This window comes from Natrix helvetica, assembly GCF_964273705.1.
Source record: "Natrix helvetica genome assembly, chromosome: 7".
Taxonomy (NCBI): domain Eukaryota; kingdom Metazoa; phylum Chordata; class Lepidosauria; order Squamata; family Natricidae; genus Natrix; species Natrix helvetica.
The window spans coordinates 11,296,328-11,311,814 of record NC_138558.1 but is presented as its reverse complement, the minus strand read 5'-3'; the positions used below and the strand labels follow the sequence as shown (position 1 = coordinate 11,311,814).

The following is a 15,487-nucleotide window of genomic DNA, read 5'->3' as shown; positions in this document are numbered from 1 at the left end:
TTCATTTTTTCATCCCCTAATCCACTGCTTCTCAACCGTGGCAACTTTTAAGATATATATGGACTTCAACTCCCAGAATTCTTCAGTCGGGCCCTGCTGGCTTAGGAATTCTGGGAGTTGAAGTCCAGACATCTTAGAAGTTGAGAAACATTGCTGCAATCCTTACCTATCTGTCAGAGTTTGTTGCAAAAATCAAATCCAGAAAGCACACACAGATATCTGATTTTGGTGCTTTTGGCAATGTGAGCAGCTGGAAAATGAAGTCAGCACCCCCATCGTCTGCAGAAGGAAGCATGAAGTGCTCCAAAATCTCCTGGTAGATGGCTGCGTTGACCCTGGTCTTAATGAAGCACAATGGTCCAAAGCCCTGTTACTCAGTGGTCCAAAGTCCTCTTTTCTGATGAGAGCAACTTTTGCATCTTATTTGGAAACCAAGGACCCAGAGTATGGAGGAAGAATGGGGAGGCCAATCAAGCACAGTAATTCCACGGTCATTGAACCAGTTTTTGGTGCTTTTGGCAAAAGTTGCTCTCATCAGAAAAGATTTTGGAGCATACTTCCTTCCACAGAAGAGCTTTATGGGATGCTGACTTCATTTTCCAGCTGCCCACACTGCCAAAAGCACCAAAACCTGGTTCAATGACCGTGGGATTACTGTGCTTGATTGGCCAGCAAACTCGCCTGACCTGAACCTCATAGAGACTCTATGGGGCATTGCCAAGAGAAAGATGAGAGACATGAGACCGAACAATGCAGAAGAGCTGAAGGCCACTATTGAAGCATCCTGGTCTTCCATAACACCTCAGCAGTGTCACAGGCTGATAGCTTCCATGCCACACTGCATTGAGGCAGTAATTGCTGCAAAAGGGGCCGAAACCAAGTACTGAGTACATATGCGTGCTTATACTTTTCAGAGGTCCGATATTGTTCTATGTACAATCCTTGTTTTATTGATTGCATGTAATATTCTACTTTTCTGAGATGGTGGAGTTGGGGTTTTCATGAGCTGTACGCCATAATCATCACAATTATGACAAATCACGGCTTGAACTATCTTGCTTTGCATGTAATGAGTCTTATCTCATATATTAGTTTCACCTTTTAAGTTGCATTACTGAAATACATGAACTTTTGCACGATGTTCTAATTTTTCGAGTTTCACCTGTATACAGGGAAGTTAAGCTAAGCCTAAGCCACGGCCGGGCTCCTTGCTTTCTCAGCTCCCAAGCAGCCCTCATTGGCTGACTTAGTTGCTGTGCCTATTCATTGGCTGACCTTGTTACCATGTCTCTGCCAGTTCATGAATATTCTGACACTTATTATCCTTTGATTTTAAAAACAAACACAGAAGGCACTTTTGACAAATGGCAAACAGATTCTAACACACAAAGGTTTGCCCTGGAATTGGATTGAGATAAAGATCAAGGAATAATTTCCTCTTTCTTTTCTGTTTTCAAAAGCTCTCTTCGTCTTTCGGCAATCTCGATCCCTTTGGAACGGGGCAACCCCTTCCTCCGTTGCAGCTCCCACAACAGACCACCCCTCAGAGCACAGTTCTCCCTCTGAAGAAACCACCCAAGTGGATCCGTCGACCCGTGGGAGCATCTTTTTCTGTAAGTCCCTGCTGTTTAGATCCAAAAAAGAGGCAGTGTACCTAACAGCAGCTACGCCAAATATTTATGATTTAAATTTTGCCTTACTTGTTCAACTCTTGTTGAATTTATGGTTGTATTTTACCCTCTTGGAATTAATATTCCTAACTTCAGAAATGGCTTTTATTTTAGATCAGTTTTAATTCAATATTTGTGTGTGTTTAATTGGTATTTTATGACCTACCGTATTTTTCGGAGTATAAGACGCACCTTTTTCCCTCAAAAAAGAGGCTGAAAATCTGGGTGCGTCTTATACACTGAATACAGCATTTTTTGCCTCCCGAAACCCCACCACCTTCGCAAAAATGGCCATGTATAGCCTTTAGGAGGTTTAAAGAGTGCTCCTGGGGGCTGGGGAGGCAGAAATGAGCGAAAAATGGGCTGGTTTTTGCTCAATTTTGGCTCCTCCAGCCCCCAGGATCACTCTATAAGCCCCCTAAAGGCTATGCATGCTCTTTTTTGACAAAAAACTGGGCCCTTTTTTGCGAACAATTGAGTGTTTTTTGCTCATTGGGGGGGGCTCACCCCCCCAGGAGCACTCCATAAGCCTCCTAAAGGCTATTCGTACCCTTTTTGGGGGGAGGAAGGGCACGTTTTCACGAAAAATGTGCTGTTTTTGGGAGGTCTGCAGAGTGCAAAAACCTTTTTAAAAAATTTACCTCTTCAAAATCTTGGTGTGTTTTATACTCCACTGCGTCTTATACTCAGAAAAATACGGTAAATAAACTGACGGTGTAATCCCCTAGAGTCCAAAAGGGGCTGCCAACGTCTGTCCTAAGAGTGTTGGTTTCATATGTAGTATTCACAATTGCCAACTCCTTGTGAGGCAGACTGTTGCAATTCCACACAAACCATACTGAGCACCAAAAAGGATTTGCTTTCAAACTGTCTAGTTGTACGAGCAGGGATGGATTAACAATACCACTGATTGCTTTAATTCCAGTTTGGCGGGAGGCTGGTCACTTTTGAGAACAGCAAGACTCAACAGCAAGGAGAACATCCTCAACAACACTACCACGTCTACGTTAGTCAAGTTGTCACCGAGAATGAATTCTTGAACCGGTCCAACCAGCTGCAGGAAGCGGTTCAGGCCGAAGCCTTCGTCAGCTACTGTCAGAAGAAAATCGATGTAGCCAAAAATGACTTCGAGAGGAGCGTGTGGTCCTTCCTCAAGGTGATTGCATTCAGAATTTCTCGCTTTTAAAAATAAAAGACATGCAAAGATCCAAAGTGGAAAATATTTTTGGATCCGTATGGGCCCCAGAATACTTGGCAGTTCTCAACTTATGACCCATTGCTTAGCAAGCATTCTGAGTTATAACAGACCTATTTTGGATCTATTTAAAACGACCCAGATTCAAAGTACCAGTGGTTGCGCCACCCCCCCAAGGGGGCACACCAACCAACACGAGTGCTCCATCCCACGTCCATGTGGTTGTGTTTTATGATGGTTTTGCCAAAAAAACCGGATCGTACTTTTAGGTTTTGGCAAAACTCTTTTGACGAAACTACTCACAAATTTCTGGAAGAAGAGTAAGTGAAGACAGAAAGAAAATAAATCCAGTTAGCTTTCATTTCTCTACCGTTTTTCCCCATGTAGAGCTGATTTTGTTACCCTCTGCTGTCCCTCTTCCCTCACTTCAATTGCTTTGCTACAGAGTTTCATAGCTAATGGGTCATTTAAATTTTACCATAATGTATAGTGATTGTTTGGCAGAGGTGTCTTGCATTGTGAACGCAGGAAGAACGCAAAAACTAGCCAGGCTCTCAAATGCATTCTTTGCTTTTTATTTTATTTTTTATTTTTTAAGGTGCATTTTGAGGAAGACTCTCGTGGCAAATATTTGGAACTCTTGGGGTACAAAAAAGATAGTCTGGGACAGAAGGTAAGCGTTGCTATGTTACATTTTGAAGGACTACATTAAAAAATATTCGTCATCTATTAATTGCCTTTTGGGTTTGGTTTGGAAGAAATCATGGGGCTATGGGTAGAAAATAGATACGGCAAGAATTAAATGCCTTTCACTTCTCAATAATCTTAAAACTGCCTGCTCTCTGATTAATAAAATGCTCAGGAATTCCTAGGAATTCATGAATTTATGACATTCCTAGTAATTGCATGAAATATCATCCTCTCTTTTTTGCTGATAGTTTCTTAGTCTAAATCAGGCTTTCCCCAACTTTTTTTTTTTTTTTACCCTGGAAGAACTTTTGAAATAATTTGGGGTTTTAGGGTATCTCTGCCTAAAAATTGCAAAACACAGAAAAACAATACAATTCATCTCTGACCTACACCACCAACACTTTTCAACATTTACAACAAGCGGGCGCCCGAGTTGCAGCACGTAAAAATTCCCATTGCTGCTAATTCCAGAACTATGCAGTGCGCACAGCTCAAAAAAGATGGTTGTGTTGTTTTTTGCTTCCATCTCAATTTGCAGTGGACTCAGGTTGAAAAAGACAGGTACAGAGTATTTGAATAATAGGGACATCCACAGAGTGTTTCTTGCTTGAATATATCACTCACCTGGGTCAACTACCGTATTTTTTGGAGTATAAGACACACCTTTTCCCCCAAAAAAGAGGCCTGCAGAGTGCAAAAACTTTTTTTTAAAATTTACCTCTTCAAAATCATGATGTATCTTATACTCTGGTGCATCTTCTGAAAAATACGGTAACACGCAAGGATAGGTGGATGAGGGAAGAAGGAAAAAAAATCACAACAGTTTTAGTATTTAGATTGTTTCGGTATCGCTTAAGATCTGACCAGATAAATTGAAAATATTTCATCCTTTTGCCTGTTTTTTTTTTTTTTAAGAAGTTAAAGTTAAGAAGCTTCATTCTCCAAAATAAGTGTTACGCCATTTGTTTTATTTTCCTTAGATTACTTCAACTCTTGCTAAGGAGAGTCCTCAGGGCAGAGATCAAGATGAGGTAAAAAAAAATATAGATAATCCAGTGCAACTTAAAAAAAAAAATTGATAAAATTTTGAAAGTAGCACCTTTTCACTCTGACTTTATTGCAGCCCAGTGCTTATATAGTTAAAAAAATAAGAATTTAAAATCCCGACAATGCAATACCCATTAAGGGAAAACACTGATCTCTACAAGGGGATGTGTGGAAGACTCAGTATTCATTGCAATTTGTTAGTTTTACTCTAAAGTAAACTACGACAAACCATCTGTCTGAAGTGGTGTAGGGTTTCCTACCTAAATGGGGTTGGACTAGAAGGCCTCCAAGGTCCCTTCCAACTCTGTTATTCTGTTCTATGATGTTATGCACTGGGTATGCACCGGCCCATCAACAACATGAATCACGTCAAAGGATTACAAAACTACAGTTTTTATTGCTTATCCTCCGCAGAAGCTAAACACTGCCACAAGCTGAGCTGGGCATCCCCTTGCTGTTCTCCTTTGTACACCTCCTTCAATCCCTGTTTGACTCCCGGTTTCATTCCTCCTCATTCCTCTGCAGCCATAGTCTAACTTTCTCCTCCTTTTAAAGCACGGTTTCTCTTTCTGCAGAGTGCTTGATTTCAATATATTTTTCTTGCTTTGTACTTATGTTAAATCATATTTTTCCATAGATAGATAGATAGATAGATAGATAGATAGATAGATAGATAGATAGATGATAGATAGATAGATAGATAGATAGATAGATGATAGATAGATAGATAGATAGATAGATAGATGATAGATAGATGATAGATAGATAGATAGATAGATAGATAGATAGATGATAGATAGATAGATAGATAGATAGATAGATAGATGATAGATAGATAGATAGATAGATAGATAGATAGATAGATGATAGATAGATGATAGATAGATAGATAGATGATAGATAGATGATAGATAGATAGATAGATAGATAGATAGATAGATAGATAGATAGATGATAGATAGATAGATAGATAGATAGATAGATAGATAGATAGATAGATGATAGATAGATAGATAGATAGATAGATGATAGATAGATAGATAGATAGATGATAGATAGATAGATAGATAGATAGATGATAGATAGATAGATAGATAGATAGATAGATAGATAGATAGATAGATGATAGATAGATAGATAGATAGATAGATGATAGATAGATAGATAGATAGATAGATAGATAGATGATAGATAGATGATAGATAGATAGATAGATGATAGATAGATGATAGATAGATAGATAGATAGATAGATAGATAGATAGATAGATGATAGATAGATAGATAGATAGATAGATGATAGATAGATGATAGATAGATAGATAGATAGATAGATAGATAGATAGATGATAGATAGATAGATAGATGATAGATAGATGATAGATAGATAGATAGATAGATAGATAGATAGATAGATGATTGATAGATAGATAGATAGATAGATGATAGATAGATGATAGATAGATAGATAGATAGATAGATAGATAGATAGATAGATAGATAGAGAGAGAGATGATAGATAGATAGATAGATTAGAGAGAGAGATCAGACAGACAGACAGGATAGATAGAATAGGTCGGTGATGGCTAACCTTTTTGGTGCCGAGTGCTCAAAGAGTGTACAACCCCCAAATGCAATGTGAGGGTCCCCCGCGCATGCGCCCCACTCCTCCTTGCCCATTTTTGTCTTCTAGGTTGGCTTTCCAGGCACAGGGGGTGGGGGGTTGTGCGGCACTCCCACACCCCGTTTTGGCTTCCAGGTTGGTGCAGGAGGCCTTCCAGGCCCAAAATGGGGTGCACCAACCCTCAAAATGCAATTTGAGTGCCCCGCGCACATGCCCCCTGCCCCCTGCACAACCCAACCACGTGTCCCCTGACAAACACAGGCAGCAACCCCTGAGTTGGCCCTTAACACTGCAGCTCCTTCCCTTCCCCAGTCACCTCATGGAGGCTTGGCCCTTTACCACCCTGCCAGTGTGATTCCGGTGGCCAAATCTGCATGGGAGGGGGATACGAGCTCCAGTGTCCCAGTAGCAGCAGGGCCAGCAGGCAGGACCAGCAGACGCCAGGGCACGCCAAGAGCTTGGCCTGTTGTGGCTACGGGCAAGCACATGGTGAGACAGAGAGGGTTGGGCCGGCAATAGCAGCACTCCCACTCCCATCGGCCCCCATGCTCACCGCCTCCTGTACGTCAAAAAAAAAAGACATCCCCTGAAAATAACTCCTAGTGCTTATTTTCGAGCCAAATAAAAAAAAGCCCCGGGTCTTAACTTTTGGGGAAACATACTAGGTACCATTTTGGTCGGGAGACAAGCTGATGCTCTGTGCAGGCAATCAGATTCCTGACAGCTCTGAACCTTCCCAGTTGCAGCGCCCATTCGCGAGGCAGCTCCTGGAAAGGAGGAGGCTTTGGGTAACACTGCAGAAAGAGCCAGTTGCCTTTCTCTCTGGGGCGAAGCCAGCTCGCCATCCTATGGCGCACCTCGGGAGTGCGCCTGGGCGTCCTACGACAGGGCTGGCATCTTGAAAAGCCAAACTACTACTCTGCACTAGCCTTGTGGTCTCCTAGTTAACGTAACAAGGCCCTATGCCTGTGATGGTGAACCTATGGCATGCATGCCCAAAGTGGTATGCAGAGCCATGTCACCTGGCACGCATGGTGTCCACTGTTCCTCTTCCAGGTTTCTGGCGTGCATGCGCATGTGCTGATCAGCTAGGCTTTTTGCGCGTGGCAATGCCGGAAACCCAGAAGAACTGGTCTTCTGTTTTCCGGCGTGAGCTTGCGCACCTGTCAGCTGATCGGTGTGTGCATATGCGCGGCAGTAACTGGAAGACTTGCCGGCCGGTGCGCATGTGCACGCAGGAAACCCAAAGTTTATTTGCTGGCGTGCGCATGCCCTGTGGGCAGCTCCTCTTCCTGGTTGCATCCCAGAGAAACACATACGCAGGTGCTCGGTGCCAAAAAGGTTCCCCATCATTGCCATACGCCAGGGGTGTCCAAACTTGGGAATTGTGGACTTCAACTCCCAGAATTCCCCAGCCAGCATGGCTGGCTGGGGAATTCTGGGAGTTGAAGTCCACAAGTCTTAAAGTTCCCAAGTTTGGACACCCCTGCCCTACGCTAATGACTACTAATAATTACCCTCAAGGAGAATATTTGTGCATATCCTGGGGACAAACCTAACTATGGTTTCTGCTACACTTCCTTACATTCCTGCAGCCGGTGTGGGTTGAAGGTCTCCTGTAATTATTTTAGCAAGCAGTCAATATTTGGATTCTTCAGAAAGAGAAATGTTAGAAAGAAAGAAAGAGAGAGAGAGAGAGAGAGAGAAAGAAAGAAAGAAAGAAGAAAGAAAGAAAGAAAGAAAGAAAGAAAGAAAGAAAGAAAGAAAGAAAGAAAGAAAGAAAGAAAGAAAGAAAGAATCGGGTTCTTCTCCTTGTTGCTCTAACTCTAGGTTTACTAACACGACACTTTTTTGGGAGACCTCTTGGGGCTATTTGTGGGCTGTTTGCATTGGTTAAGGAGTTGGTTTCTTTGCTTTAATCTTTCAAACGTCCTCTTCGTATCGGTGAGAAAGGCTCACGAGGAACCTGATCCGCTTGCACAGCCTGATGTTGGAGAGGGTCTTGCGGTTAAGGACCAGCTGTTGCCAGAGGTATTCTCCACCACCACCCTTTTGTGCTAAAAAATATGCAAACTGACACACACGGGTAGAGAATGTGAGTGATTGTGCATGGATTCCCAACTAACCTGCTTGCTTCTGTGGGTATCTCCTGTCCTGAGGGATGTACAGGGAGTCCTCGACTTACAACAGTTCATTGAGGGTCCGTTCAAAGTTACTACAGCCCTGAAATAAGTGAACTTACGACCGTTTTTCACACCACCGGCTGAAGCATCCTCACGGCCGTGTAATCAAAGTTCAGACTGTTGTCAGCTGACTCATATTTATGACGGTTGCCGGGGTAACGCGACCCCCTTTTGCGACCTTCTGACAAGCAAAGTGAACGGGGAAGCCGGAGTCCCCTTAACAAGCGCGTTACTACCGTAACAACCGCAGCGATTCGCTTCACAGCTGTGCCAAGAAAGGTCGTACAATGGGAAAAAGCTCCATGAATGTCTCACTTAACAACAGAAAGGTTGGGCTCAATTGTGGTCGCGAAAGTCGAGGCCTACCTGTATCCCCGGGACTGCCTGTAAACTGAGATGGTATTCAAATTACCTTCAAAGTTTAGCCATATTTGACTTAGCAGCAAGGATGTTGCCTGCTGTGATTGGATGTTTTGGAAATAAATGTGTTCTGAACCAGCTCCCCAAACACAGCAAACTTTCACCGCAGGCTAACAAGTCTGTCTGGCAGGGAGGTGAATAGTTGTCTGCCCCATCTATTCATCTCCGCCCCCTGCCTTTTATCCCCAGAGCTAGGGTGGGGCTTCATTAGCAACGGTGGCTCTTCTGTCCCAAGGACCGGCCCATAGATTTCCACGGCTCTCCTCTCCTCTGCCCCATCTATTCATCTCCGCCCCCTGCCTTTTATCCCCAGAGCTAGGGTGGGGCTTCATTAGCAGCGGTGGCTCTTCTGTCCCAAGGACCGGCCCATAGATTTCCACGGCTCTCCTCTCCTCTGCCCCATCTATTCATCTCCGCCCCCTGCCTTTTATCCCCAGAGCTAGGGTGGGGCTTCATTAGCAGCGGTGGCTCTTCTGTCCCAAGGACCGGCCCATAGATTTCCACGGCTCTCCTCTCCTCTGCCCCATCTATTCATCTCCGCCCCCTGCCTTATATCCCCAGAGCTAGGGTGGGGCTTCATTAGCAGCGGTGGCTCTTCTGTCCCAAGGACCGGCCCATGGATTTCCACTGCTCTCCTCTCCTCTGCCTTCTGCACATCCGCGCCTCAGGCACTGGGTCCAGCTGTTCCTCCTCTTCTTCATCAGCCACCTCCAGACCTGGGGGCTGTTGACTCTCCATCTGAGGGCTGATGGATGGCCCAGGTTCCGCCTCTCTCTGACAGCTCCATTCCCTCTTCCCCTCGGAGCTCTCAGGTTGCCTTGATGTTGACCCTGACTCCCATGTTTCCTCCTCCTCCTCTGATTCGGCTGCTGGAGGGGTCGGCGGCCAACAGGCCACAACAAAATGAGGCTGGTGTGTATTTTGCACATGTGGGTAGACCTCAACTAACGATGGGTCATTTAGCCGCCATTTCAAGTTATAATGGACCGACAGCCATCCTCCCACAATCGCATGACTGTATTTAAGCTGCTGGCCAACCAGCCCGGACTTTCAATTTCGTTGTATCTATTTTGCACAAGGACAATAAAGACTATACTTAGGGCTGCTTGCAGTGCCTTGCGGTCACATGGCTGCTTTTTAAAGCATTTCCCCCATAACGAATGATTTAGTTTGCTTAACAATTGTGGTGTTTGCTGAACAACCACCACAACAAACATCGTAAAATGGGGTTTATGACATGGGTGTCCTGCTTTATGACCATCGTGACTTACTGTTGTGGCCCGCCAGCACAGCTGGCAGCAGATTCGGACAGTGAGGAGGTTGGGGAGGAAGATGGGCCAGTCCTGGAAGCTGAGGAAAGCTCTGATGAGGGCTCTGTGTCGGAGGCAGAGAGGGGGCCAGGGCTGTCTGACAGTTATCAGCTGCCTTTGGAGTCAGAGATCAGTGAGGCAGAAGAACAGCTGGAGCCTGTTGCCAGGCGAAGGGAAGAGCTAAAGAACAGGGGTCGACTTGGGTGTAAGGCCACAGGTGGACGATGAACTGCCCCTCCCAGAGGAAATAAAAGAGGAGCGAAAGGGGAGTGGAGTTTGCAGGAGACAATCAGTTCTCTTAATTGGTTCGTGACTCAAAGACTCCTTGCCAAGTTTCGCAGATATCGGCCTGGCAGATCTCTAGGCCAGATAAGTTCTGTGACTGTAAATCCTCCCTTGAAAGACTTTGCTGGATGTGAATGAGCAGAATTCACAGTAAATTAATACAAGGGGATTTTGTCGGGACAAGGAGTTTGCTTCATGCTCTTGGGACGCCTCGGTCAGAAAACGACCACAATGCGCAGGCTCCATTACCGTTGTAAGTCGAGGGCTATCAGTGATGCACACAAGAAATGTTAATGAAAAGTCACCAAATGTATCATTGCTCACCTTCAGCTAGTACCTCTATAGATACTTCAATATGACAGTTTGAATAACATGGCAGAAATGATTATACCCCCCAGTCCTATGCCTATTTGCTCAAAATTAAGTTCAATAGCGTTCATTCCCAAGATGAATGATCAGAGGAGTGAAAATGTAAATAGACCATTTCTCATTGTAGTGAGTAGGATAAAATAAATTATTGTTAAGTGGCAGTTTTCATTTCAGTGCAGCTCTGCCACAATGTTTCCCGTTATAAAGCACGTTATGATTAGAATGCATTTCAATAACATGTCCTGAAAAATATATTAAGCTGCATTGTTTTTTCCCCTTCCAGAGTAAAAACACTGAGATGGATTCACTGCAACCTGTCAATGAAACCTTTAACATTTCTGTCACCGGAGGTAAATATATAGACATATATCCATCTTCCGTAACGTCTCAGGTTACCAAACGGAGTTAATTTTCTGTTTCCCCAAAAATAAGACAGGTCTTATTTTCTTTTGACCTCCAAAATATGCCCTTGGCCTTATTATCGGGGGAAGGGGGGCTTATTGTTTTGGGGTTGCCAGGCGGCTGCTCTCTTGTTAGCGGGCTCCCAAAGAGCCTGGCATAACCTCAGGGGCGAACAGCTGTGTTACGCTGTCACAACAGCGCAACACAGCAGCCATGAGGTGACCACGCTCTGCCCAGCAACCCCCCTCTCCAGCCAGGCAGAGCGCCACTCACCGACCTAGCAGTATTTCAAAGGCGCCAAGCTGCGCATGCGCCTCCCCCCCCCCCCCCGGCTCCCACAACTTTGCACCTTCGGAATACCGCTAGATCAGTGAGTGGCTCTCTGCCTGGCCGGAGGGATTGTTGTCCAAGGGGCTTATTTTCAGGGGAGGGTTTATATTTTTCCCCACCCCAAAAATCTGTCATGGCCTTATTTTCTGGACATGTCATATTTTGGGGGAAACATGGTACATTTTGATTATAAGATAATGTTGATGAGCATTATCTGTGAGTGTTTGTTCTCCTTCATGCAGACATTGATGGTTTGATCACTCAAGCTTTGCTGACGGGGAACTTTGAAAGCGCCGTGGACCTCTGCCTGTACGACAATCGCATGGCTGACGCCATTATCCTTGCCATAGCTGGTGGCCAGGAACTCTTATCCAAGACGCAGAAGAAGTATTTTGCAAAAACAAGAGGCAAAATTACCAGGGTAGGTGGAACTTTTTCAACTGGAAGCAAGGATAAAACTTACAGATTGGCAAATCTCATGATTAACTCCCTCCTCCTCCTCCTCTTCTTATTCCCCCCCTCCCCTTTCAAACCCTTGGGCAATTCAGAGAATAGCTAAGCAGGTATGTATTTACGAAAGGACACATCATTTTTATTTGTTAAAAAGAGATTTTTAACTCCCTTTTACGTCCATTTCTTTACGTCCATTAAGTGAATCACTTGCAGTTGGCAAGTCAGTAACGCAGTTGTTGAGTAAATCTGGCTCTCCCATTGACTTTGCTTATAAGAAGGTCGCAAAAGAGGATCACGTGTCCCCGGGACAGTGCAACGGTCATAAATATGAGTCAGTTGCCAAGTGCCTGAATTTTGATCACGTAACCCTGGGAATGTTGCAACAGTCATAATTATGGAAAATGATCATAAGTCATTTTTTTCCGTGCCATTGTAACTTCGAACGGTCACTAAACCAACTGTTGCAAGTTGAGAACTACCTGTACGGCCATGGCGGCGCAGTGGTTAGAGTGCAGTACTGCAGGCTACTTCTGCTGCCTGCTTGCGGTTTGGCGGTTCAAATCTCACCAGGCTCAAGGTTGACTCAATCTTCCATCCTTCCCAGGTGGGTCAAATGAGGATCTAAATTGTTGGGCGGTGATAGGCTGACTCTGTAAACCGCTTAGAGAGGGCTGTAAAAGCACTGTGAAGCGGTATATAAGTCTAGGTCACAGGTCGGCAACCTTAAACATTCCAAGAGCCACAAAGGTCCTAACTGGAAGCCTCCCATTCAATTCTGGAGCCCACCGGAAGTCCAGTTCCCCCACCATAGAGTCTCCTCCTAGTGCAGAGTCCTTTTTCCTCTACCTGTCCTAACCGAAAGCCCTATTAATTGTGGAGCCGACCAGAAAACCCACCCCTTGCCATAGAGTCTCTTCCTGGCGTGTGGTGCTCCTCCCCCCCTTCCCCCCCCCCCCCCAAAAACGGAAGCTCTTCTCAAAGTTTTGGCACCGACCAGTGACAGGGAGCTGCAGCAGAGGGATGAAAGAGCCACATGCGGCTCTGGAGCCATGGGTTGCTGGCCCCTGATGTAGGTGCTATTGCTATACATCAACATAAGCCATGGAGAAATGCAAAGATCAGATTGGACTCAACACTTGATGCCCAGTGTAAGGTAATGTTACAAGGAGAAAAGGAAAAAGACATTTCTTTCAAACAGGTATACTGTGTAATAAGAGAGCATGGCAGCTGGATCTTAAAAAGCACAGCTCAGAGATGAGCAAAAGAGAAATCCACTTCCCAGACTCTGGATGGATGCCAAGGTCTGACTCGTTCATGCTTCATGATAATCCATATTTAATGTCTCCATTCGGTCGAGGTTCTGTGAAAATAAGGCGGGGTTTGGGTATAGAACAGGGATTCCCAACCTTTCGGATCTCGGGGACCACTAAATTCATAATTTTAAATCCCGTGGACCAGCAATACAATTTTTTAAAAAAAGATAAAGATAGTGCAATATAAAAAATGCAGATAATTTTTTCTGCAGACCACCGAAATTTTCTCACAGGATCCCCAGTGTTCCACGGACCACTGGTATAGAAAGCCCGACCCTTTTGTTCTACTTAACTCAAAATATAGGTAGTCCTCAGCTTACGATAGTTGAGTTAGTGACCATTCAAATTTACAGTGGCACTGGAAAAAGTGACTTATGACTGGTTTTCACACTTACGACTGTCGCAGCCCACACACACGTGATCAAAATCCGGATGCTTGTCAACGGCTTCACATTTATGACAGTTGCCGTGTCCTGGGGTCATGTACTCCCCTTTTTGTCACCTCCTGGCATGCCAAGTCAATGGGGAAGCCAGATTGACTTAACAGCCAGGTGATTCACATAACAACTGCAGCGATTCACTTAACAACTGAAGAAAGGGCATAAAATGGAGCAAAACTCACTGAACTGTCTCACCGACAGAAATGTGTGGTCGTAAGTCAAGGGCTGCTTATACTGTGGCAACAGATGAAGCAAGTATCAACGTTGATTCCAGAGTTGGCCATTCCTCAGGTAGACCTGTCAAGATCAGGAGGACCTGAGTTAGTCGCGATTGTGATCGTCAGTGATTTCAGTGGATCTCTGACCAACCGATTCATGCATAGCATAATGCAATCTGGTGGGAACCAAGTTCTACAGAAGCTTTCCATATGCCCTGGGACTGAGTTGCCTGCAATGGAAGCCCAGGGATGGCCAAATTCTGTGGGGTGCAGTCTTCACCTATCTAGAGACAGCCTTAGCAAGACCATACCTAGAATACTGCATCTAGTTTTGGTCACCACACTATAAAAAAGACGTGGAGACTCTAGAAAGAGAGTGCAGAGTAGAGCAACAAAGATGATTAGGGGACTGGAGGATAAAACATATGAGAAACAGTTGCAGGAACTGGGTATGTCTAGTTTAATGAAAAGAAGGACTAGGGGAGACATGATAGCAGTGTTCTGATATCTCAGGGGTTGCCACAAAGAAGAGGGAGTCAAGCTATTTTCCAAAGCACCTGAAGGCCAGGGGAGAAATAATGGATAGAAACCGATCAAGGAGAGATTCAACCTGGAGATAAGGAGAAATTTTCTGACAGAACAATCAACCCATGAAACAGAAGTTGCCTTCAGAAGTTGTGGGAGCTTCATCCCTGGAAGCTTTCAAGAGGAGACTGGACTGCCATCTATCAGAAACGGTGTAGGGTCTCCTGCTTGGGCGGGGTTGGACTAGATGACCTACAAGGTCCCTTCCAACTCTTGTTATTTTGGCAGCCATTTGGGGAAGGGTGTTCTATGTGTTCTCATTACTCAGTTAAAATTGCACAACATTGGAGAAAGGGCATTTTGAAGGTTCTATTGACGTTTGTGTGTCTGTATGTCGTCTCCCCCCCACCCCCCCACCCCCATTCCAGCTCATCACTGCTGTTGTAACCAAGAACTGGAAGGAGATTGTCCAGTCGTGCGATTTGCAAAACTGGAAAGAGGCCTTGGCAGCTGTGTTGACTTACGCTAGGCCGGATGAATTTGCAGTTCTTTGTGGTAAGCCAGATGGGCAATCACAATTCTAAATATTCCCACCACCCCCATTCCTACCCCTATAGATATAAATGCAGGCAGGCAGGCAGGTTGTGGGGGGGGGAGAGATACAGATACACACACACACACACACACACACACACATACACACGTGCATGCATACATACTTATAAATAATGTTCTCAATCCAGGGAAATAATACCTGGCACATCTCCTTTACTAATTATTTATTTAACTTGGGCATTCGGATTTCGTGCCTGAAGGTAAAAATAGCGCCTCCTATTTTATTGTATGGGCCTCCTATTCTAAATCCTCCTGGTTACTAATGGCCTTTAATTTGTCTCTGACGAGGAGCACTGGTCCTGATTAATAGCTGAGAATTAATATTTGAAAGCATTGGATATGCGGAACTCTGAGAGGAAATGACAAGTATTATTAAGCTGTTAAAAAATTATAGTTCAG

General features: G+C 44.6%; 1 protein-coding gene across 9 annotated transcripts in view; it reads left to right on the top strand.

Moving 5' to 3' along the window:
• Positions 1–15,487, top strand: part of SEC31A (SEC31 homolog A, COPII coat complex component) — a 70,801-nt gene that overhangs the window by 17,036 nt on the left and 38,278 nt on the right. For 8 of the 9 annotated variants that reach the window (XM_081959197.1, XM_081959196.1, XM_081959198.1 and 5 more), the window contains exons 10-17: positions 1,461–1,613; positions 2,596–2,826; positions 3,464–3,538; positions 4,536–4,586; positions 8,179–8,256; positions 11,076–11,142; positions 11,767–11,945; positions 14,902–15,028. In XM_081959197.1, the coding sequence (XP_081815323.1) occupies positions 1,461–1,613; positions 2,596–2,826; positions 3,464–3,538; positions 4,536–4,586; positions 8,179–8,256; positions 11,076–11,142; positions 11,767–11,945; positions 14,902–15,028 (961 nt within the window). The remainder of the gene's footprint in view (positions 1–1,460; positions 1,614–2,595; positions 2,827–3,463; positions 3,539–4,535; positions 4,587–8,178; positions 8,257–11,075; positions 11,143–11,766; positions 11,946–14,901; positions 15,029–15,487) is intronic. The other variant, XM_081959200.1, reaches the window with a different exon arrangement.